Source organism: Canis aureus, chromosome 10 (assembly GCF_053574225.1).
Source record: "Canis aureus isolate CA01 chromosome 10, VMU_Caureus_v.1.0, whole genome shotgun sequence".
NCBI classification, from domain to species: Eukaryota; Metazoa; Chordata; class Mammalia; order Carnivora; family Canidae; genus Canis; species Canis aureus.
This window is the reverse complement of record NC_135620.1, coordinates 66,268,811-66,293,596: the sequence shown is the minus strand read 5'-3', so window position 1 is coordinate 66,293,596 and position 24,786 is coordinate 66,268,811. Positions and strand designations below refer to the sequence as shown.

General features: G+C 48.1%; 1 protein-coding gene across 9 annotated transcripts in view; it reads left to right on the top strand.

Moving 5' to 3' along the window:
- EPB41L4B (erythrocyte membrane protein band 4.1 like 4B) overlaps nucleotides 1-24,786 on the top strand; it is a 127,275-nt gene that overhangs the window by 26,480 nt on the left and 76,009 nt on the right. For 8 of the 9 annotated variants that reach the window (XM_077912843.1, XM_077912846.1, XM_077912841.1 and 5 more), the window contains exons 2-5: nucleotides 9,756-9,860; nucleotides 20,574-20,616; nucleotides 21,497-21,575; nucleotides 23,521-23,565. In XM_077912843.1, coding sequence (XP_077768969.1) covers nucleotides 9,756-9,860; nucleotides 20,574-20,616; nucleotides 21,497-21,575; nucleotides 23,521-23,565 — 272 coding nt within the window. Of the gene's footprint in view, nucleotides 1-5,326; nucleotides 5,549-9,755; nucleotides 9,861-20,573; nucleotides 20,617-21,496; nucleotides 21,576-23,520; nucleotides 23,566-24,786 lie in introns of those variants that run through there. The other variant, XM_077912844.1, reaches the window with a different exon arrangement.

Sequence of the window (24,786 nt, the reverse complement as noted above, 5' to 3'; positions counted from 1 at the left end):
TCAGTATCTGTGTGTTGACTTGGGCTTAAGAAATAGTTCTTTAAAAAAAAAAAAAATTTATTTATTCATGAGAGACACACACACACACAGAGAGAGAGAGAGAGAGAGAGAGAGAGAGAGGCAGAGACACAGGCAGAGGGAGAAGCAGGCCCCATGCAGGGAGCCCGACATGGGACTTGATCCCGGGACTCCAGGATCAAGCCCTGGACCAAAGGTAGGCACTAAACCACTGAGCCACCCAGGGATCCCCAAGAAATAGTTCTTGTTTGCAGCACACGTTCTGTGTGCTCAGAGCCACAGAGGCAGATGAGTAGAGAAGCAATGGAGAGAAGGAGAAAGAACTCTAGCCTAAAAAAAATATCAGAAAGGCTAGATCCAGATTCTAGGTCCACCACTAAGAAGCAATATGAACTTGATCACGTGATTTCTCTGAGGCTCAGTTTCCCTCTGTGCAAAATGCGGTCCAGCAACATTGGTCAACACTGAAGCACTCTTCACCTGGGTGGTGGAATTTATAAGCTGGACCGTCTGGCCTTCACTCCTGCAGATTATGGGTACTATTACGAGTCCCCAAATCTTGCCGATGGCCGAGATGGTAGGTCTCATAATGAAATTTCGTGGTGACACCTTTTGGTAATTTCAGATATTTATTTGGTAGATTCAGTAGTTGGTAGTTTCAGATACCCTGGAGTAAACAGTTTATATCTGTTCCTAATGACTTAGTACATTGCCTAATGGCAATGGTGATAGAGATGCCTGGGCTGTGTGTGTGTGTGTGTGTGTGTGTGTGTGTGTGTGTGTAAAATAGCTAGTTTCTTACCAAGAATGTAGGAAATTAGCAAATTATCAAGTTGTGAGGATGGGGGACCCACACTGGCAACAAATCGTGAGATTAGCACTTCCTAGAAACAGTTGAAACAGGCCCTGAGGCAGATGCCTTCTGGGAACCGTTGGCCACAAAGCAACCCCCAGGTGGAGTTCTGAGAGCTACTTAAACTGGGGGCGCTTAAGAACTTGGAAAAGAATTAATTTCCAGGGACCAACATGGGCTTACAGAAATCCCCCAAACCAGACCAGTCTCAGCTTTTGTTTAAAGGAATTACTAAACTGCTATAGATCATGGACTCCCTGAACTTTGGTTTTTGCGAAGTATTTGGCAAAAAGCACATTGTAATACGTCATTCCTGTGGAGGAGTGAGAGAAATGAGGTTTGGTTGGAACTCATAATAATTCCTTTGTGTGTGTAGGACACTGCAGTTTACAGTGCATGCTCATAGGCTTTCTTGCTTTCTTATTTTTTATTTTATTTTCCTTTATTTATTTTTTTAAGTAAAACCCTGAGATCTCACAACCCTGAAATCAAGAGTCACATGCTCGACCAACTGAGCCAGCCAGGCGCCCCTCTTGCTTTTTTATTAATACAGTGACTTAGCAAGATTGACTGTGCAGGGGAGAGTACCCCATTTTTCAGATGAAGCTGGGACTCCGTGTGGTTCCTGAGGTTATGGTCATATGACTAGAAAAGAGGTACAACTGGGTTCTAACCCAACCTGTTTGGCTCCTAAGAGTCTCAGGGCATGGCCCTGCCTCGATCACCCTATATGTGTTCATAACTGGGTTGAGGCCACCATCAGATGGGCAGCGTTCGTACTGTACAACTCAAGAAAGACAGCACCCCACACACCATCTCCACCCCCCGCCCTCACCCCCCACCCCCACCTGCAGCCCCATTCCCACATATTGTCAAACTGAGATCAGTTTCTGAAACATGGGATAACAGCCTGGGACTCAGGATGTTCTTAACAGGATATGTCGTGGGCCAACTTAAGTAAGATGACATTTATTTGAACGAATGTAAGTGCTTGCCCTTAGGTTGAGAAACTATCGCCACAATTATTTTGGTTATTTTCTTAGCCCATCTGTAAAAATCCAGAACTTGATAGTATTTTGCGGATAAATAAGGCCTAGCTCAGTGTGCGGTGTGGTTTCCAGAACGCCAGTGCGTTAGAGCAGACGGTGTCTGGAAGGCGGGATGGTAGCACCAGGGTTCTGCAGACCCAGATCCCAGCTGGCTGGAGAGAATTCCCAGCGGAGATGGACCAGGAAGATCAGGCTTCCGAAAAGCCGGTCATGTGGAGACTGTTGTGGGAACTGAGGATCCTCCTTAATCCATCCACATCAGCGTCTGCTTATTGAGCTTCAGAATGTCAGATGATCGAGAAGCAAAGAGGAACCGGACAGGGTGCCACCAAGGAGAAGTTTAATAATGACCCTTGTTACTTCAGTGTGGCCATGGGGGTTGGCTAGCTGCCAACCGGGATGGGACTAGGGATGGACGAGGAGGGCACCCACCCAGGGAAAGGGATGACACGGGCGAAGCCATGGGGATGGGACCTGCAGCGTTTGCTGGGTGGGTGTTGTGGTTGGAGAATAGGTTTGATTGGAGCCCAGGATACATGTGGGGCCTGGGGAGATACAACAGGTGTTGGGTTGGCCAGTGATGATTGTGCAGAGTCTGACACCGGGCTGAGGAGCCTGCATTTCATCCCCAGGTGCGTGTTTTTGTGCAGAGTAGCGACTGAGGTGAGGGCTGTGTTGTGTGCAATCCATTCTGGCAAACATGAGAAAGATGGGTTTTAGGAGGGGCTCTTGCTGTGGTCCAGATAGAAGGTGGTGTTGCCTGTGCCGTTGTGGGGAGGAAAGGGAGAGGGTGGGCGCGGAGGGGCATGCCATCGGGGAGAAGCGGAGTAGGTAGACAGAGGAGAGCCTCGGGTGCCCCAAGGAGAAGCCTCCTGAAGCCCTTGCACTGCCCGGACGTCCTGCGACCAGCACACGGCTTCTCCTTTCTAACCTGCCTGGCCGGCACCGTATGCTGTGGAGACTAATAATAGTCTCCAGGAAGATCAGGCTTCCAGATGGATTGGCTTCTATCTTCTTTTTTCTTCCAGGACCACAGTTGACCTGTTACGTTGCACGTGGGTCAGGTCGCAGTAGGACGTTGCCAGTTGCCTCTTATCTAAGAGGGTCAGGATGGTTAATTTATTTGGGGAGACAGTTAAGACATCAGCTGTCCAGGAGTCTTCCTTATCAGAGGTATGGCTGGGAACCAGAAAATAAAATAGGAACCTCTGAGTGGCCGGCACAGATAGCACGGTGTCCGTCCCTTTCCCCTTCCCCTGCTGGCTGCCTGCCTGCCTGCCTGCCCCAGTCTTCAGCTGGTGACTCTGTACCCTTCTTTTCCACATGATGTTAATGAGCTTGGTGATTTTTAGCTCCTTTCTGATCAGCAGTTGCTGCTCCCAAGAGACATACTGACTCAGAACCACTAGTTGCTGGTCCTTGTGAGAAGCGATGTGTTGAGACGGGTGGAGGGAAAGCTACGCAACGTGGAAGCAAGAACTTGAGGGCAGAGCTTTTGCCTCGCTGTGTTGGGGACGGGCTGCCCCGTGTGTCTCGAAGTCGAAGCATCGAGGAATTCCCAAATAGTGATCTGGACTAAGGCTTTCCAGTTCGGGACGTCCTGCTTCAGAAGGCAGGGAGATAAGTGCTGTTGCTGCGCTGGTCCAGGTATCAAGCGGTTTTTGGAGGACTTGGCTCCCCAAGGATGACTTAGGCGGTGAGGGCTTCCTGTAGCTATTCCCTCCCAGAGTTTGTGACGCCAGTGTACCCCAACACCTACAGTTGTGGCTGACGCTTGATGAGCAATCGGTAAATATTTGTGAAAGGAAAGAGTGAGTGGATTCATCACAGAGGAGGAGACAAGAAGGCAGCGAGGCAACAAGGAGCGGCTCCCAGGCTTGTCACATTAATGGATCTCCTATTGTAACCACTAGACAGCACTTCACATAATAGCCACGAAATCGTGTTTAGGTAAACGGCCTTGGAAGTGCAGCACGGTTCCCTAGGCACTTGTTCCTGGAATACTTAATTTGAAAAGATTTTAATGAGTGTATTCTCACATTTAGGCCTGCTGCTTGCGAAGCATCAGTCTGTTGTCCGTGTTTTAGCGTGGTCCATCCAGAAGATCTAGTTCTTGGCCCCGGCCCCCACACATCCCCCAGCCTGCAGAGCCAGCCAGCTAGCCATGCAGCAAACAGATGTTTATGGAGCGCCTGCTGTGTGCTTTGGGGACGGAGGGAAGGGGAGACAACACAGCTGGTCCCTGGCCTCAGCCTGAAGTCGGAGTGAGACGACGACGAAGGCAGCCACCGCAGTGCAGGGTGATGAGTGTGTGTCCTAAAGAGGCGTGCTTGCTTGGGGGCACTTAGAGCCCTGGGTTAGGGGAGGGGTGGGGGAGTGAAGGAGGCGCTGTTTGGGCTGAGCCCGAGATGCCAGTCCGTGGGCTTCCGGGCCCTGCCCCAGGTGGCACGTCCTGGCTGGCAGGACAAGTGAGTCCTGGAGCCTCAGTTTAGAGAAGCGCCGCCCACTGTGCGGTGGTGGGTTCGGGTGCTGTGGCCCGGCCCCACCTGTCTTCGCCTGACCTGTCACTCACTGGGACCTCGGTTTTGAGGATCCCTCTATTCCAGCCCTCATAATCTCACCAGGTTCTTTTTAGATCTGGAGAGGGCCATTGGGAATTCTGTCTCAGAGGAAGAGACCAAAGGGCACCAGGGGCCGGGGGAGGTAAGGGGGGGAAGCATCTACAGGCGAGTCGGTAAACGTGGTATTTCCTGTCCACCGCACCCTGCTGCGTCAGCCGCTTCCGAGTCCCGCTTAGCGAGGGTCTGCCCACGCGGGAGCCAGTCTGGCTCAGCAGAAGGGACCAGCTGACCCTAGGAAGGTTCTTTCCCCATCCTCCACCTTGGGCTCCTTCTACATAGGAGCCGTTTTAGAAAGACCTCAGAGGGGCGCCTGGGTGGCTCAGCGGTTTAGCACCTGCCGTCAACCCAGAGTGTCATCCTGGAGACCCTGGATCGAATCTTGTGTCAGGTTCCCTGCATTGGAGCCTGCTTCTCCCTCTGCCTGTGTCTCTGCCTCTCTCTCTCTCTCTCTCTCTCTCATGAATAAATAAAAAATAAATAAATCTTTAAAAAAAAAAAAAAGAAAGAAAGACCTCAGAAAAGGAAGATCTAGAATAACCTGGAAAGAAGCTTCGACTAACGGCCCTTACTTTACACGTGTGCAACTGTGTTTTTTTCAGGTCCTATTCTGTGAGTGTTAAAACGATTTACCTGGACGGTAAGCCCTGAACCAAAATCGCAAGAGCAGTGGGATCTGGGGTCAGCTGAGTTTGAGCGAGCTTGCCCGTTCAGGGCGCCGTGCCTGATGTGCGGCTGCGTGGGAAATCCAGGATGGTCGTAGGGATTTGGGGAAATTATGAATTGCTTAAGGGTCGCAGTTGATGCCTCTGGGACTAGAGCGTGGATCTCTTGCTTCCTGCCAGCCCCGTTCTGTCTGCCACATCCTGCTGCTAAGCAGTGTGCTAACTAGTTCTGTCCCACTAGGAAACCCACTAATGAGGCATTGGCGCCGTGGTAATAGGTGTCGGATAGGCCGGGAGTGCCAGAGCCCTAGGAGGGAGTACATCCGGAAGAAGAGTGCCAGAATGGTGATTTTTTTTTTTTTTAATTGTGTTTGTTGTCTAACAACTGCCAAAAGATCAGTGTTAAAGAACACTTCGGAAGCAAATCATCCATAGATTCTCTATCCCAACACAGCTATTTTTGTTTTCACAAGCCGTTTCTATCCAGCAGTCCATACAGCACATGCATATTCTTTTTTCTTTTCTTTAAAGATTTTATTTATTTATTCACGAGAGACACAGAGACACAGGCAGAGGAAGAAGCAGGCTCCATGCAGGGAGCCCGATGCGGGACTCGATCCCGGGACCCCAGGATCACGCCCTGGGCCGAAGGCAGATGCTCAACCACTGGCCACCCGGGTGCCCAGCACACACATGCTCTTATGTAGTTGGAATCCCAGCTTCTTATTCCTTTGTGGTCTGTTCACTTAATGTCCACATAAGAATTTTCCTTATTTCGGGATCCCTGGGTGGCTCAGCGGTTTGGCACCTGCCTTTGGCCCAGGCCGTGATCCTGGAGTCCCAGGATCAAGTCCCACGTCAGGCTCCTGGCATGGAGCCTGCTTCTCCCTCCTCCTGTGTCTCTGCCTCTCTCTCTGTCTATCATAAATAAATAAATATCTTTAAAAAAAAAAGAATTTTCCTTATTTCTGCCTCACCTTGGTAGTTATGTGTCCCAGCAGCCCAGCAGTATTCCTGAGTGTTAACCGGCCCAACTCTTGTGTCTCTGCGGTTGGAGTTTAGGTGGTTTCTTCTTCTAGCCCTGCCCCCAGCTTTATTTCTCCAGGAGGCAATGCTACAGAGAACGTCACTGTGCACGGAGCCTTCTGCTCCTGTTGAATCGTCGCCTTCAAGGGGTATTTCCAGGAAGGAAGGAATCTGAAGGTTGTAATCCACTGCTATAATTTTGAGGGGTTTTTTTGTTTTTTGTTTTTGCTTTTTGTTAGTGCTGTCTTATATAACACAAATACAGATGTACAAATAAAACAAAGGTACAGTCTAACAAACTACGGGAAGGCAGATGCCCTGGTACCACCCACCACCCGAGTCAGCAGCTGGGATCCTGCCGGCCAGCTGGAAGGTTACCGTGGGCCCTCTCCCCGGCACATCCCCACTGGGCCCCCGAGAGCAACAAGTACCCTGACTTTATAGTTTATTGTTAACCCTTTCTTTACCAGCTCTTCGAGTTTTATCACCCAAGCGTGCATCCCTACTCATCGCAGTTTCTTTTTTGGCCTTTTTTTTTAAAGATGTCTTTTAGGGGCACCTGGGTGGCTCAGTGGTTGAGCGCCTGCCTTTGGCTCAAGGTCGTGATCCCGGGGTCTTGGGATCAAGTCCCACACCAGGCTCCCCGTTGGGGAGCCTGCTTCTCCCTCTGCCTGTGTCTCTGCCTCTCTCTCTGTGTGTCTCATGAATAAATAAATACAATCTTAAAAAAATAAAGATATCTTTTAAATCTTTTTTACCCTCTGGTGCCCCTTTATCCCTTTACTTTTCTGCCTCTTCTGTTTGTTGGAGAAGCTGTGTTGGAGGAAGAGTTTCTAGAATTCCCCACAGGCTGGATCTTGCTGATTGCAGCTCCATGTAGTTGAGAACAGTCCTCTGCATGCATTTCCTGCAGTTGGATCTAGTGGTTGAGTCGGCCCCAGGCTTGGTTTGTTATTGTTGGTTTTTTTCCCTGTGGAGGGAGAATGGCGGGGAGCAAGATGACATCTTGGGTGGGGGTGTTCTTCAGCAGGAGGTACTCGATGGCTGGTTGTCTTGTGATGTTATAGCCACTGGGGCTCAGTGCTTAGCACCTACCGCTCGTTAGGAGTTGCAGAATTGTGATATTGCAATTCTGGTATTCCTTCTTCATTTTGTTGTTGCTGTACTACTATAAAGAGAAATTCTGTGCATCTCCTATTTTTAATACCTTTATTGAGGTAGACATACCATATAACTCATCTCTGGGCTGTAGGATTCGGTGGCTTTTAGTATATTTATAGAGTTGTGCGTCTATCCCCATCGATTTTATTTTTTATTTTAAATATTTTATTTATTTGAGAGAGAGAGAGCAAGAGAGCGAGCTTGAGCAGGGGGAGGGGCAGAGGGAGAGGGAGAAGCAGGCCATGTGCAGGGCTTGATCCCAGGACCCCTGAGATCCTGACCAGAGCTGAAGGCAGATGCTTAACTGACTGAGTCACCCAGACAACCCCCCATCATCGATTTTAGAATATTTCATTAACCCCTCCAAAAACCCTGCTCACCTTGGCTGTCACCCCACAAATACTGCAGCCGTAAGCAATCACTAATCTTTCTTTTTTTTTTTTAAAGATTTTATTTATTTATTCATGAGAGAGACACAGAGAGAGAGGCAGAGACACAGGCCGAAGGAGAAGCAGGCTTGATGCAGGGAGCCTGATGTGGGACTCGATCCTGGGACTCCAGGATCACACCCTGGGCGGAAGGCAGACGCTCAAGCGCTGAGCCACCCAGGTGCCCCCTCCATACCTTTTTATAGTCCAATAATATTCTATCATGTGGATAAGATTTTCTACCTATGTCTATCCATGCATCAAATGATAGGTAGTTGAAGCAAATTGAGTTGCTTCCACTTTGGGGCTACTAGGAACAACGCTGCTATGAACGTTTTTGTACAGATTTCTGTACGACGCAGTGTTTTCATTTCCCTTGGATATATACTTCGGGTGGAATTGCTGGGTCAAATGGTGACTCTATATATAACCATTTGAGAAACTGCCAAATTGCTTCCCTAAATGGCTACGGTTTTTACATTCCCATCAGCAGTATATGAGGGTTCCAATTTCTCCAACATTTGTTATTATCTGTCGTTTGTTATAGCCATCCCAGTGGCGGTGGGGTAGTATCTGATTGTGGGTTTTTTTTTTTTTTAAAGATTTTATTTATTCATGAAAGACACAGAGAGAGGCAGAGACATAGGCAGGGGGAGGACAAGCAGGCTCCATGCAGGGAGCCCAATACGGGACTTGATCCCAGGATGCCGGAATCATGACCTGAGCCTAAGATAGATGCTCAACCACTGAGCCACCGAGGCGTCCCTGATTCTAGTCTTGATTTGCATTTCCCTAATGACTAATGATGTTGAGCATCTTTTTATGTGCATCTTAGGTATTTCTATATCTTCAGAGTTCTATCTTTATATCCCTTGTCCATTTTTAAGTGAATTTTTTATTATTGAGATGTAATAGTTCTCTGTGTATTCAATTTTTTAAAAAAGATTTATTTATTTATGATAGACATAGAGAGAGAGAGAGAGAGAGAGAGGCAGAGACACAGGAGGAGGGAGAAGCAGGCTCCATGCCGGGAGCCCGACATGAGAGCCAGACGTGGGACTTGATCCCGGGACTCCAGGATCACGCCCTGGGCCAAAGGCAGGCGCTAAACTGCTGAGCCACCCAGGGATCCCCTTCTCTGTATATTCTAGATAGAAATCCCTTATCAGATATGGGATTTGCAAAAGTTTTCTCCCCTTTTGGGTTGCCTTTGTGATTTCTTGTGTTTCTTGTGTCCTTGTGTTCTTTGAACCATGAAAGTTTTACATTTTGATGATACCTGGTTTATTGGTTTGTTTGTTTTTTTTAATTTAAGTAGGCTCCACACCCAAAGTGGGGCCTGAACTCATGACCCCAAGATCAAGAGTCACGTGTTCTGCTGACTGAGCCAGCCAGGCACCTCTGGTTTATTGGGATTTTTTGGTTGCTGGTGATTGTGGTGTCATATCTAAGAAGTCATTGTTTAATCCAAGGTCATGAAGATTTGTTCCTTTGTTTTGAGAGTTTTATAGTTCAAGCTTTTGCATCTAGGTCTTTGATCCGTTTTGAGTTAATTTCTGTATATCTTATCATCTACTCCTTGGTTACCCAATGCTACATCTAACAGCCAGATCAGTGCTTGATTTTTTCCCCCTTTATTAGCCAGTTTTCATAATAAGGCGTTAGTTCCCTCTTCATCCTATAAAAGTGTTCTTTGGTGGTTTGTTTGCATTATGAGTAATCAGATAGAATAATGAGTTTTTATTATAATAAAAATAATTAAAATTTTAAAAATGTGTACATATACACGTATGCAACATAAAGACAAAAGTGATTTTGGTTTTGTTTCTTTTTTTGTTGTATATGCGCTGCCAAAGCGAGCGCTGTTTCTTTTTAAAACGTTTTGCTCTTATCCAGCGGTCACATCCTAAATTTTCATCTGTCCAATTGTCTTCCAGAAACATGCCAAAGGCCAGGATCTTTTCGATCAGATCGTGTACCACTTGGACCTCGTGGAAACCGATTACTTCGGCCTCCAGTTCCTTGACTCTTCCCAGGTCGCTGTAAGTACTCCTTTGATTCGTCTTGGGGTAGGTTGACTTTTCATGCTAATTGCAAATCCACAGTTGCTAGAGATTGGTAGAGGAAAAAGAGGAGTTAAACCGTGATGTTGCTGCAGTAGCGAGCCTGGGGGTGGTGGTGATGGTGCCCGCGTGGAATTCATCCATATGCGCCCCCCCTCCCCCGCGCCCCTAGAGGTGGCCAATAACAGGAGAGGAAGAGAGAAAGAAGGATTCCTGTTGTGCAAGGGAATGCATTCGGGAAACGTTTCCAAGCAGAGGGATGTGATATAGGCACATTTCTAGAGTAGGTAGGAAGCAGCAGATACACCATTCTGGAAATTCTTTTAATGATGCTTTATTTTTAACCGGCAGAGAGGCTGCAGCAGCATCTTCTGTGGACTCTTGCCGGGGGGAGAGCGCGGGTGCTGTGAACACACTGAATGTGATCCCAGCCAGGCTTAGCGAGTGCAGGGGGCCAGTCGGAGCAGGGCTTGGCACTGCTAGAGGACCATCTTGCAGGCTCCAGGAGGTGGTGTTAGGTCAGCAAAGACTTCCCTTGCTTTGCCGGAGACAGAACTGTCCACAGTGGGGGTGCCAGAGGGAGTGAACCTGATGTAGCTCAGAGCCACTCTCTTCAAAAGCAGGAGTGGCTTCAGACTCTCCCTCCCCAATGAAACCTAACATCGGGTTCCAAAGATAATATATTCAACAATCTAAAAATAGTCCTTGAGGTCGAGGGGTGGGGGGAATGAGTGAGATAAAGGGGATTAAGAGTATATGTATCTTGGTGAGCACTGAGAAATGTGTAGATTTGTGGAATCCTTATATTGTATGCCCGAAACTGTTACAACACTGTATGTAAATTATAATTGAGTAAAAGAATATTTATTGAGGATCCGTTATGCACTGGGCCCTGTTCTTAAGCACTGTGGATAAAGCAGTGAACGCATCCATGACAGATGGTAGTAAATGTTAAGAAACAGAAAGCAGAGTAAGGGGATAGGCAGACCGAGTAAGGGGCGGTGCTATTTTAGACTGTATGAAAGGATGGGTTCCCTGATAGGAGGTGTCTGAGCGTCCACGGCTAAGCCTTGCTTCCTAGAGACACTTCTTCAGATACCCCCCGGGAGGGTCACATGTGACGATTAAGGCGAAGATGCTCAGCACCGGTGCCTAGAGATTAGGTCCGCCCGAGAACATCTGTGTGATGCGGAGTCCGAGATGGCGCAGTGGAATCAGGATTTCCCAGCATCCTGGCCTCCATCCCCTTCCCTCCCTGACTCTTGCCACCTCGAGATGGTGGCCGGATCCCTTCTCCATTTCCCAGCTGGAGACTCATCCCCACCCGCTGGGACCTGGGACCCTGGATGGGGGACGGATGAGCTTTTCTCCTCCTGCCTCCCTGCCGAGTTCTGCTGTCGTCTGACCTCGCCCTGGTGTCTCAGCCTGTCTTCCCCACCCCTCGAATTCAGATTACCTGCCCTAAATGTCCCGGGCACTGTTTCCTCGCCTTGAAACTCCACTTGGGCAAACCTCGCGCATACGTTCGCTTGGGTCCCCTCACCACCCGATCGCTGCAGGAACTGGAATTCCATCGTTCCCATTCCATGATAACTTCCTTGCTTCCATCCTTCCGGTCCCTCTGCATGTGGAGCCTCTGACCTTCACCATCCCCTCCTGCCTCGTTCTCCCCTCTGGAGACCTGACGGAAGGAGCCTCAGCCACCTTGCCCGTGTGCTCACCTGCCCTTTGATGCTCCTGCCCCCGTGACTGTGCCCTGGTCCCCCCTCAACATGCGGGTCCATCTGTTTCCTCTGCTGCTTCTCCCAGGCTGGAGGGTCACGGCCCAAGCCCTTTGGCACCAGCACAGGTCACAGATGACAGATGCAGTGAAGTCCAAGCCCCTGAGCTGCTCTGGGAGCCTTGTGTCAGCCCCTCGTGGCCTCGGTTCCCCTTAGGAATCCTGACCACAGCCCTGCAGTCCAGTCTCTGCAACGACTGTGCTCGCACTTGGCCTTACCTCCTGCTGAGAAGACTGGGGTCATTTAGCTAAATCCCTTTGAATTTTCCTACCCTATAGGAAAAATTTCCTTCCCTCTCTATCCTTTACACTATTTGGTTTTAAGGAAACGTGTGTGTTTCTCTAGCATGTACCCCCTAGACCTGCATCACAGTTCCGTTTCCAGCTGCTTCCTGAGTGCCAGATTTAGAGTGTTCCCCTCTGTGTCTGGTATCTTCCAGCTGTCCCCAGCTCTGATACTCGTCAGCCCTCCTCTTCCCGGAAACGCCTCTCCCTTCTGCCTTCTGTGTGTCTACACACATGCAGTATTTTGGAGCTTCAGAATGTCTGCAGCCCCGGACTATGAGTCTGACCTAGTCCTCATTCCTGGCTCTGCCCCTCACTTATTTGGGGCTTTCTCCCTTGTCCTCAGTTTTCTCGTCTGTGAAATGGGGTACTTGGACCAGTTCCTAAGAGCTCTTCTAGTTCTCATGTTCCACGCGTCTGCCCCCCTTCGCTTCTCTTGTCAGAGGGAGAAAACAGCCATCGTTTCTGCCAGCAGAGCCATGTGCTGCCTGTTGCTTTGGTGCCGTGTCCTCATTCCCGGGTGACCCCTCTCCAGCCACTCGGATTCCCAGAAAGCCAAGGATGTGGCTCCATTATGAAAGACCTGGCTGTGCACCTCTGCTCACTGGGCCACCATTCATTCCCATCCGCCGGTGCCCTGGCACAGTCTTGTCAGGATCCAGGCGTCCTTCCAAGGCCAGACACCTGCAGACACTCAGACTCTACACCCTCTAATGTCTTTCCAGCTCCCAGCTCTGAGTGCCACGAAGCAGATGCAGGATCCTCGTCCACCTGACTTCACACCTGACTTTAAGGATTCCAGGATGTGCAGCAGCTGCTCCCAGAACCCTTCTTGTCAGTCTGATTTCTAGGCTGGGCTCATTACGGGCTGCGATCTGGTGATGCCTGCACTTACGTGTGTGCCTCTGCCTGTGGGTTCCCCTCCTGGCATGTTCTTTCTTACCCTGTTTAAACTTCCAGCTGTCCTTCAAGACTGTTTCAGACGACAGCTCTTCCTGCATGCGGCGTGTTCTGCACCTCCATTGCTTCTCCTCCTCTCAGGAAACCTTTGAGCTTCTTTGCCTTCTGTGGCCATTTGCTCATCTGGCCTTGGGTTCATGATCTCACCTTTCTGATGAGATCCTGAGACGTAGGACTGCTCCTTCTTGGTGACTCTTGTTGACAAGGCATACAGCCTACGACCTCAGTCTGCAGCCCCAGAAGGGACCTTAGAAGCCATTTGTCACATTTTTCTGTCTTCTTGATGGTGAAATGAAAGCCTTTAGACTTTGGCAGGGTGCTCAGTGAGTAGCATGGCTCGGATTCAAACCTAGGTCTCAGGACCTCAGGGGTAAGTGCTCTTTTCAGTACACTATGCTTGCGAGCCTGCTCTCAGCTGTAAAGTGGAGGCTGTAACATCTGTATCACGGGGAGGTTGAGGGGCTCCCCGAGCTCATAGAGGAGGAAGGGCTTTGTGGACTAACATGGGTGTTGGTTTCCTCTTTCTAGCTGGGCCAGCTGAGGGGGTGGGGGGCCAGAAGTCATCACAGCTGGGCAGCCCCGGTGGTTTAGCGGTTTAGTGCCACCTTCAGCCCAGGGTGTGATCCTGGAGTCCTGGGATCAAGTCCCACTTCAGGCTCCCTGCATGGAGCCTGCTTCTCCCTCTGCCTATGTCTCTGCCTCTCTCTCTCTGTGTCTCTCATGAATAAATGAATAAAATCTTAAAAAGAAAAAAAAAAGAAGTCATCAAAGCTCCTGGAGGTGACATACTTAGGCTAGCTGGAACCTGCAAGGCTGCCTTGCCTGTGGGAGAAACATTAGTGATTTAGGGTGATCCCTTTGGGACCGTTCCCTGAATCATTGATTTTCTGGGCGCCTGGGACAAATGAAGCAATTGATGGCAGGTATAATAGATGGGGGCCAGGAAGGGGACGGTCCACTGGGCTTATTGCCATGTGAGGCTCCTGCAAGAAATGATGTCCCCACCCTGCCTGGGCATGCAAATCAGAGGGCTGGCAGTGGCGGGGCTCTTGGCACAGCTCTCTGCATACCCAGCTTACGTCTCCCTTCAAAGAGCCAAGCCTGGTTACCATAGTGCGCTGCCCAGCCCTGAAGCAAGGTCAAAGTCTATTGGCATTGCCTATTTTTAGCAGTTGGGGCTGGGGCCCCCTGTTTCCCTTTTCCATATCAAGGCAGGCAGGAGCCCATTCTGTAGATCTCACCTTTGCGTAGCTCAAAGCAGGGGCAATGGTCTATTTTTATAGAGGAAAGCTTTCTTCTGAGAGAGGAAGCTCTGGCCTACACCCACCTGGCTTTCTTACAGACCGGTCAGATAGCTGCTGTTTCTCGAGTCCTCACTCTGATGAGCTCTGAGCCACACATCAACCTGAAAACTTTCCATAACCTTTATTTAACCTTCATCATCTGGAAAACGAGCCAGAGAGCAGGCCCATTTTACAGCTGACAGAGCTGAGCCTCACTAGGAGCCCTGTAAAGGTTCAGGTGAGGAGTGGAGGCAGGATTCAGAACCTGGTCTCCTTCCAAAGGGCAGCCCTTTCCACCAGGCTCCACTGGTACCCTGACCCATGGTAGCATCTCAGCCACGCACGTCCGTAAGCACGTGCCCGCAGAAAGAACACGTCCAGGCGGCAACCACTCAGCACACTGTGCCTCAGAGCTTCCTCGCTGTCAGTCTCTGTGGTGCAGAAGCAAGCAGGACACTGTCCCCGCCTGCCTCATTCTGCTGGGGGAGACGGACCATCCCCGTGGAATCCAGGGGATGGTCTGACTTCACTCTGGAGCGTGGAGGAGGACTGCCTGAGGATCAGTGATGAGCTGAGCAAGATGTCAGATGGGAGAGGAGTGGCAAGCTGGGGCAGGGGTCATAACAACCCCCCCTCCCCCGCCCAAGCTGGATCCCCCCTTCAGGTCCTGGGGGGACCGGAGTTCTGGAGGACAGGTGCGGCCCTAGTTAATCCCTTCCAGAGCCGCTCCCAGTGTGAAAAGGGAGCATTTTTGGGTGGTACACTTTGCAGCAAGGGATCCAGGAAAGGTGATTTTGGCCTTCGCCTCTAGACTTGTGGGATGTTTTTCCTCTGGTCTGTGCAGCCTAGAATCAGGTGGATGGGTAATAAGAGGCCCAGCACGGCGAGGTGAGGTTGACAGGGAATCGGTGGCCGCCCAAGGGGGTCAGTGGGCACTGAAGGGGCATTTTTGGCTTCACTCTGATGATCGCTTGGAATGCCCTCACATATGCCCCTTGTATGGACCCTACTGAGCCTTTCCACCATCTCAGATGCAGCTGGAGGGAAGTGCTATTGGCAAGTGCATTACTGTGAGAGACCGGAAACCCTTCCTTGGCCCCTGAGTTGATTGTTCAGACAGTGTGTTAGGGCACAGCCCAGTGCTCACATGAGCAAACGGTGTCAGGGGTCTCACGCCCATGGTCACACCCCAGGTGGGTGGCAGAGCTTGGACTCGAACTCTGATCTCTTGCCTCCTTCGATTTTTGTACAAAGGAGTGTGAAACATTCACAGGCCTCCCAGCAGCCTGTCTCTGAAGGCTGGGAGAGCAAGGGTTTTCCTGCCCATTTGCAAATATTGATGCTGGATGGAGAGCTATTGATAAAAGGGTCTTTGCAGTTGATTCACATGAATCCCCAAGAAAGTCTTGAGTAGCTGGTGTAAGTGAGGTGGTTACAGGGGCCTCATCGTGGATGAGGAGGAGAGGTCCCTCCTTAGGTGGGGAAGTGCTTCGAGCTAGTGTGTGGTGTGGAGACCCAGGGCCCTGGATGCTGACACCGCCTGATTTCTTTTTTTTTTTTTTTTAATATTTTATTTATTTATTCATGAGAGTCACAGAGAGAGAGAGGCAGAGACACAGGCAGAGGGAGAAGCAGCTCCCTGCGGGGAGCCCGATGTGGGACTCAATCCCAGATCCTGGGATCATGCCCTGAGCCAAAGGCAGACACTTGACCACTGAGCCACCCAGGTGTCCCGACACAGACTCATTTCTGACCCTGCCTCTGCCTCAGTAGCACTGTGATTCCTGGGCCTCTGAGCCCTCAGCACAGCTACCTTCATCTGCTCTGAGACCTGAGTGAGCCATAGGTGTGACGCAGTCCAGCGTGGTTTTCTGCCGACACCCCCGAGCAAAAAATTCTGGCGCTGTCTACCTGTGGGTAGCCTCAGATCCCATAGGTGAAGGCCTAGTCCTACAAAACTGCCCCCTCCCACCTACCTCCACTCCACACTTCAGATGCCAGTCATAAGTCCAGTGCCTGTGCTTTCGCAGTGTAGATAGGAAGTCCCCCACGACCCCCTCTCGAGTTGAGTTAATTTTCTAGAACAGATCATGGTACTCAGAAACATTTTACTCACTCGATTGCCAGTCTGTTATAAAAAGAGGTAACTCAGGAGCAGCCTGACGGAAGAGATGACTCGAGCAAGGTGTAGGGCACAGTGGGCACGACAGAGCTTCCACGCCTTCCCTGCGTGTCCCACTCTCCAGATCTCTGTTCGGAAGCTCTCCGAATCCTCCGTTTTAAGTTTTTACGGAGTCTTTGTCACAAAGGCATGATGGATTAAATTATTGGGCATTAGTGATTGATCCAGCCTCCAGGCCCCGGCCCCCTCCCCCTCTCCAGAGGTCAGACTCAGGTTTAACCCTTGGTCACTGGTTAGTTCCCCTGGCAACCAGCCCCCATCCTCAGGTGCTTTCTGAACGTCCCCTCGTTAACAGAAACTCAGGTGTGGTTAGAAGGGATTTGTTACCAATGTCAGGACACCTTGATTGCTCTTGTGGCGTACAAAATTCCAAGGGTTTTAAGATCTCTGTGCCAGAAACTAAGACCATATATATATATTTCTTATTATAAATCATATCACACCAGTAAGCTCCAAAAGTGTCCTTTCCCTTCTTTCTCTTTTCATCCTTTGGATATGATTTTCTCTTCAGATTTCCTTCCAGCTCTAATTTAAACATGAACTAGACACTCTGTAAGCTAAGAAAATCTACAGGTTATTAGGAAGCGAGCTACGAGTTCCACCCCTCCGACTTGATGGTGAGGGCGCAGGGGTCGTTCTGGCAGGTTTTAGACTCTTTCCAACCCCTGAGCTTCTCTTGGCCGTTGTGGTTCAAGTGCTTCTGCATAGATCTGAGACAGCTCAGTTCTACAACCAGCTGTGTGCATGTCATAGTCCATTGACGTACCGTCGGAACAGATGGGCTTTGCCAAATCGTCTCCCATCTTGATTTATGGCAGGGGTTTTGCTAAATAGACTTGGATGAGAAATTCAGATCAGAAACCACCTTTCTGGGGGATCCCTGGGTGGCGCAGCGGTTTGGTGCCTGCCTTTGGCCCAGGGCGCGATCCTGGAGACCCGGGATCGAATCCCACGTCGGGCTCCCGGTGCATGGAGCCTGCTTCTCCCTCTGCCTGTGTCTCTGCCTCTCTCTCTCTCTCTTTCTCTCTCTCTCTCTCTGTGTGACTGTCATAAATAAATAAAAATAAATAAAACGAACATTTAAAAAAAAAAAAAAAAGAAACCACCTTTCTAACACCTGTTAGAGTGTTTGAGTTAAACGGCGTGCCCTTTGAACTTAGACGTGCACTCATCTATCTCCAGTGACTGGTTTACTGGTCCCTTAAGAGGGCTGGAGCCATTGGCCTTGGCCTTTGCCGACAGGCAGCGTGGCTATATTTAGCCGGGATGCAGGTGAACATCTGAGGCAGGTCCGCTGCTGCTAAATGTAGGCCTCCAGGCCCAGTCAGTGTAGGATATGATTTACCAAAGGCCACGTTGGGCCATAGTGCTTGGGTATTCATCATGAGTTGGTGTTGTAGGATAAAATATGAGTAATCAGAGTCTGGTCAGCTCCTGCAGCTAAAAAGAAAGTCGGGTCATTTTAAACTGGTTGGATACAAGATAGGTTTTATCATCTCTTGTTTTAGGATTATGGCTGGATTTCTTATCACTTCTGATGCAGGCATGCCAACCTGATCTGAACCCTGTAGGGCCAGGGAGCTTTTAAAATGAAACTGTTTCCGATGACGTTCCCAGCTTACTGAGCCCCAGACTTTTCACAAGCCTCCATCCTGGCACGTCCTGCTTTGAGCTGCGCCCTGTGGCTGGGCACGAAGGATGGAGGCCAGGGAGGGATGGAGGCCCTGGGCAGGGAGCTCCTTAAGCAGCGTGGCCAGAGGGGAAAGCAGTCCGGGAGGAGCACTGGCCGTGAACTGTCACTTAACGCCAGCCATAAACCCTGAAATTGCTTGAGATTTTAGAAAGCCTAGACAACGATGTTCAGAAGGGGTCATGGGCATGTCAAGATCCCCAAGATCAGTAGGGTATATTCCTGGGTAAGAGGAGGATGTGGGAAAACTAAAGCACTAAATATTTAATGGGCTCTCAGGGAGCCTTTAAAAAACCACTAATGCTCTGAGATTCTGTTTAATGGATCTTGGGTGGGACCTGGGTAATCGTGACTGCAATGCACAGCCAGGGTTGAAAACCACCGGCAAGGGAACAACACAGGTCACACTTGGATCAAGACTAGTCGGACAGCGGAGGGAGGGGAACAGTGGGCTTGACGTGTTCTACTCCAGATGTAAGGGGACCCGAAGCAAAGAAATGGGACCAGCCCCTTTAAGCTCTGAGCATCTGGGGCTGATGAGATTAGAAGGCTGGCTGCCCCAGAACTTTCTTTGCATGGCGATAGTAAATCCATTTCAAAGCGAGGGCAGGGAGTTTAGTCATAGCCATTAGCCTGATACTTTGGCAGGATAGTAAATATACTTTTATTGTGTCCGTATCTGTCCTCCTCTGGGGGCTAAGGTCCGAGGTTTTCTGCTTGGCCGAGGGCAGTGGTGGTAGCGTATTCCGATGGGGCAAGTTGATCTTCAGAACCGGCCTGGTAGGCAAACAACCGAATGCGTAATGGAAGGGACAGCCTGGCCCAGCCCCTGGAAACAGTATTCTCATTAAAAGTAAAAGATTAAAAAAAAAAAAAAAAAAAAGTAAAAGATCATGCAGAAAAGTAAAAAAGAAAAAAATAAATGGCACTCACAGCCCCACATCTGAAACGAACATCCATAAATCCTTCCGGACGTAATCTTGATAGAAAAATAATAATTTTATATAAACAGGATCTTGGGGGTTTTTTTTGTTTTTTGTTTTTTGTTTTGTTTTGTTTTTTTCTTTTCATCAAGCGTTGAGCTGCGGGTCTCTTGCCACATCGGTAAATAGGCCCACATCAGTTTTAAAGGCTGAATAGTATTTCATCATACGGATGAGCCATTTTTTTAAAATCCTTCTCTGTTGTTGATGGACATTTAGGTCATTTCCAATTCATAGCTATTACCAGTGAGATAAAGCATCCTGCGCTTGTGCCTTTGAGATACACATCCTGCTGGGCTGATCTTCCTTTATTGCGTGATTGCTGAGCCGGAGGGTGGAGATGACAAAAGCCCACGTTCTCCCGTCGCGCTGCTCACAGCTTATTGTGTTATAAGTCACCTGTTATTTGCTTTTGTGTTTCCTTATTCCCCTCCTCCCACACAGTCACAATGGGCTCTTTGGTGAGGGGTAAGAGTACACCACACTAATTTAGTCCCACCCTTTCTCATTATTAGAGTGTGCAGAGTTGAGATTGCTTCTCGAAGTGTGTCGGCAGTCAGCAGAGGGGTCTCTGATTCCGAGCAGCTAGCGAGGAACCCATTCTGGCTGTGTCGTTCCAAACGTTACCCCAACGGGGACATTTCAGTGTGTACCCAGTTGGCGTAAAGTGGTTGGAGAAGTTCCCTTTACTCCCTTTAAAAAACAATGATATGGATCATTTTATTTCTCACGGATCTAATCCGGGCCTGCTGGGGGCCATGCCCTGTGCCTGGCATAGGACACGAGAATGATTAGAGCGCACCGTCCCTGCCCTCCAGGGCTTGGGATCGCCGGCAGGGGCTCACAGTGCAACGGTCCTAAATGCTGTTTGCCATGGAAGTTGAGCCGCTGACGCTGATCAGGATGTACGTGTCAACCACTTGGACATTACAGAGGGACCTGCATCTGAGGGAGATGGTTTTGTGATTTCCTGGGGGTGGATGGGACCCAAGTATTTTTTCTGATGAAAACGACAGGGAGTTGAAATGTCCTCGTTGACCAGAGCAAAATTCTCTCCAGCAAATCCCCTGCCTGTCTTCCCATCTTCCTTGAGAAAAGAATAAAGAGGTTTGGGTTTTATCATTTTCACATTTACAGCGACAGAGCTTCAAGACCCATGCGTGGTCAGAGATCCCTGCAGCGTGGCTTGTAGTCTTTACTAGGCTGATGGTGACTTTGGGATAGATAGTTGAAGAAGATTGAGGGTAACTAGAGGGTCTTCTCACAGATCAATTAGTTAAAAGGTTTTGAGTTCTTTTAGGCACCTCTTTGAAACGTTTACTCTCCCAAGAAAAAATGTATTTATTGTGCATAAGCGTAGTTTTTTTTTTTAAATACCATCCCAAGCAGTTTGCTGATCCTGGTCTGAAAGCCTCGATCCCTGGTTTTATGGGTGGAATGACTAAGGTTTACGGAGGAGGGTAAATGTGGGTTATATCGACTAGCTGATGAACTATACCTAAAGAAACTTTTTCTTTCTTATCTTTCAGCACTGGCTGGATCATTCCAAACCCATAAAAAAGCAGATGAAAAGTAAGTAAGCAGAATTTAGCTTACTCACTTATTTCTTTTATCAGAGAATTAAAAAAAACTCCTTTGCCAGGGTTTTGAGGTATTATGTTATCCTCAGGACTTGAGAGGGCTTTAAAATAGATTCGGTTTTAAGTGGATGATTTTCCATTTCTTCAGGCTGGCCAAAACGTGAGAGTTTAAAATATGGATAAGAGTTTTTGGGTGGGTATTAAAAAACAGACTACGCTCTCATTTGAAATCAGGCACCCTTGCCAGTGAGAACTGATTAATATGCTATTCAGAAGGGTGATTTTACACCTATTACATTAATTTGCTAATGAGTTAGAAAAGTAGACTCAGAGAACGGGAAAGCAGGAGTTCTGACAATCTGGTCCAGCTCTCGGATTTTACAGGTGTGGTAAGCACATTTCTTCAAGGTTGTGCATGCGTGGGTAATTTCAAAACATATATAATACTTTACGGTGTCCTTACTGTATTTTTAGATTACAGAACACTTGCTGTTTATGCGTCACTTTACTTTAGCCCACTTTGTATTTTGTAAAAAGTTAGTATCTGTTTGGAATATCTTGGCAATTGGGTGAAAGTAAAATGTCAGCTCTTAGTAATTCATCTAGACGGTTAGAGTTTTTATTCCAGAATGAGTTACTCGCTACTGCATCTTCGTCAACATGAAAGCACATTTTAGGTTTCCAAACTCAAGGATTGAAAAGGACTCACTAGCTTTAGAAGCCCCATCGTGCCCTCCCCAGTGTAACAGTGAATGTGTGACTAGATTTAACATGTTTTTTTTTTTTTTTCCTTTTGTCCATTCTGTGATCTTCAAAACTGGGGGAAAAAAAAAAAAAAAAACCTCTTCATCCTTCCATCTCCATATGTTTAGTCGGACCTGCTTATGCTTTGCACTTTCGAGTTAAATATTATTCTTCAGAACCGAACAACCTTCGCGAAGAGTTTACAAGGTAGGTCAAAATGTGGAACAAGATCCCCCCACCCCGTGCCCCCGGTAGCACTTACCTTATAACTCATGGGTCCTCTGAGTTGTGGGGCGGCCTCCTCTTCCATGTGCTGACTTTATATTCTGAGCAAGAGTTATTAGTACTTTGCCTGTGCTTATCTCTGCATTCTGTTGGAAATCTACCCTTTGCTCCATCTGACCTTTTTCTTAGTGAATCGCAATTAAAAGATTTATTTTCTCGCCACATTTCTATCTCACTGGGCTGTGGGTCAGTTGGTTAGTCGTTCTATGGCACTTCATTTTTGTCGAGGTACAAGAAGGGAAGGCAGGTATTGGAAGAGCGTTTCTTAGTCCCAAATTGCCATCTTATTATTTTTTTTAAGGGGCTGCACAGTGTTCCCTTGATTGCTACCCTATCAAAGTTGTTGGAGTCCCTTCATGTTGTCTTGCAGCCCCACTGGATTTCTTTTGAAGTGTGCCCGCCTATGCCTGTCTCTTAGACTTCAGAAACAGTGTTGAAGCAAAAGAGACTTTAAAAACATTTTAAGTATGGAATTTCCCTCCGGCTGCCCTTCTGTCAGTGAGCTTCTCTACCCAGCCTTCTGCTGCTTTTTGCTTCCCTAGAACCTCCTTGTCATTTACCTGATAGATAGTAGTGGTGACATGTCAGCCCATGGTGGTGGCCACTAGCCTGGAGATGAGCACCTAAGGAACACTTCAAAGACTGCTTATCACCATTCTCTGCGCTGAAGAGGTCCACTGACCTTGGGTAGTTAGGTTTTCCTGTAGAAATTGGAGGTTCTGGCCATATCAGCATATCAGCACTTGTGTTCTCTCTGATGTGGGTACTCAACTCAGTGGTGGCTAAGCAGCTGTCGGAAGCAGGAACATTCTGGAATGTACTAGAACCTTCAGCTCCCCCATCCTTTGATTTCTGGGTCACCCACATTCTCCTATATCCATCCCAACAGAGAGTGACTGTCTGCATTGTTTACAAAGTTTAAACAAATTATTCTAGAGTTCCACCTCCGAGTCCCTTATGAAACATGCTGCTTCTAGCCATCATCAAAGCCAGTGATTCTTAACCAGGGTTGTGTGAATCAGAAACACCTAGGAAGCTTTTGAACAAATCAGATTCCTGGGGGCCACTCTTGCATGTAAGGCTGATTCCCTAGGTATGGAGCAGAGCGTGGGTAGCTTTGGCTTTTACAAAGCACTATAAGTGGTTCTGATGCCCACATCCTCCTGGTTAAAAAAAAAAAAAAAAACAGTTAAGCCAAGACACTTAATCTTTTTTCTTCTTTTTACTTAAGTGAACACTACTTGTGCTATTTGCTGCTTTCCTCTCCCCATTTCTCATTACCCCACAACCCGCTGCAGCCCAGTTCTGGGATTTTTTTTGGGGGGGGGGGTGTGCGTGTGCGTGCGCATGCATGCGTACACGTGTTTGTTTTTAAAAGACAGAGTCTGCAGTTAACCTGCATCAGGAAAAAAGCCTCAAGCAGTTGCTAACTACAGTTAGCTGTAAACGTTCTGATACAAGCAGCTGCACCCTTCCCGGAATCTGCTGGTGGGACTGGCTGAGGGCCAAGCCCAGTGGCCTCGCCCTGTCCGTTTGACTGGACGCACCGCATGCCCGTGTGTGAGCTCCCTTCTCAAGCACCAGCCGTGCTGCAGAGGCCGTCATTAGACTGTGCGGTGTCTCATGTTCCATCTTCCAAGTATCTTGCAAATTCTATACCTGCGCTCACCTGCCTAAGCTAGGTTCTGGGATGCCTTCCTGGAGACTCAGGAGGAGATGCTTCCACCAAAGTTCTCATTTGATTTGGACTCCTTTTTACAATGCAGAATTCTGGGCTATGTGCGGGGCGGGATCTGTGATGGGAAGTTGGGGATTGGGAGCGGCTGGGAAAAAGTACCCTCTGTTGACTTTTGTGTATGTTTGTCAGGTACCTGTTTGTTTTACAACTCAGGCATGACATTCTTTCAGGAAAGTAAGTATGTTTTTGTTCTAACTCTTAACCCAGGATAGATCATAGTATATTTCTAAATCACTGTTGTTGTTGTTGTTGTTTTAACTCTTCTACCCTTGTTCCCTTTTCAAAATTCAAAAAAAGTACACCAGGCATTGTAAAGTGAGTCTAATACTTGTATCACTGTCATCATCATCTTATTTTTAAATGATTACTATATGGCTTGAAGCATTTCCAAGAGCATTAATATCTTAAGTGATGTGTATTTGGGAACAATTCTCTCCTTAATCACATCACTGCCCCATTCATAATGGCTTTTGTCGTATTTGCGAGCAAGATACGTTATTAGTATGTATACACTTACAAGCATTTGGGTAGTCAGAAGTCTCATTCATCACCATCTGCATTTAAGCAACGAAAGAGGTTATGTTCTGATTCTGATAGGAGGTTTAGACATCTCATCTCATTTCCTTTTCCCCTCTTAAAAAATGATTTTTCAATACTAGGCCTCTGGCGACAATGATTGCTGAGCACAAGAAGCATTGGCACTGATGTGGTTGGTCTCGCCCGCAGTATTTATTTTAAAGATGTGAAATTTCAGCGGTCATAGCTTTTACAGTTGTGTCACTTTTCCACATACACATTGACCATTTTCTATTCCATGGAAAACGAAGACTTACACTGAATCTAAAAAGCGATCCCTGATGTTGACAAGAGCACATCTTGATTTTGAATATAATCAGAAGGAAATCTGAAAAGTGATTTCCGATTTTGCAGACCTTGCACAGAACAACATGCTATTAAAAACCCTAGTGCAGCATATACCATAGAACAAGTAGATTGTACAGTGTATACATTTGCCTTATTCAGCTATGCAATACAAATCTTTGGTGTGTGTATTATGAGTGTGTGTCTATTTTTATCTCTCTCTCTCTCTCTGCATACTGTGCTCCTCATCCTGAAGGCCTCTTAACTCTAGTAACTGTCTTCAGTTTGGAAAAATATTAATGGCGACATCTTGCATTTGTACAGTACTTTGCAGTTTATGTGCGCTTCAGCCTCATTTACTGTACTTCAAAGCGGAATGGTGTTCTGGCCTCCTTCCCTCTGGATGGCCTTGAGCAAGACACCTGAACACTCAGTTCCTCGTCTCTAAATTGGGGGATGGATGGGGGAGCCCTGGCCACACCCGTCTTAGAGGTGTATGAACTCCGCGCATTGAGCACACTCAGTAGTACATGT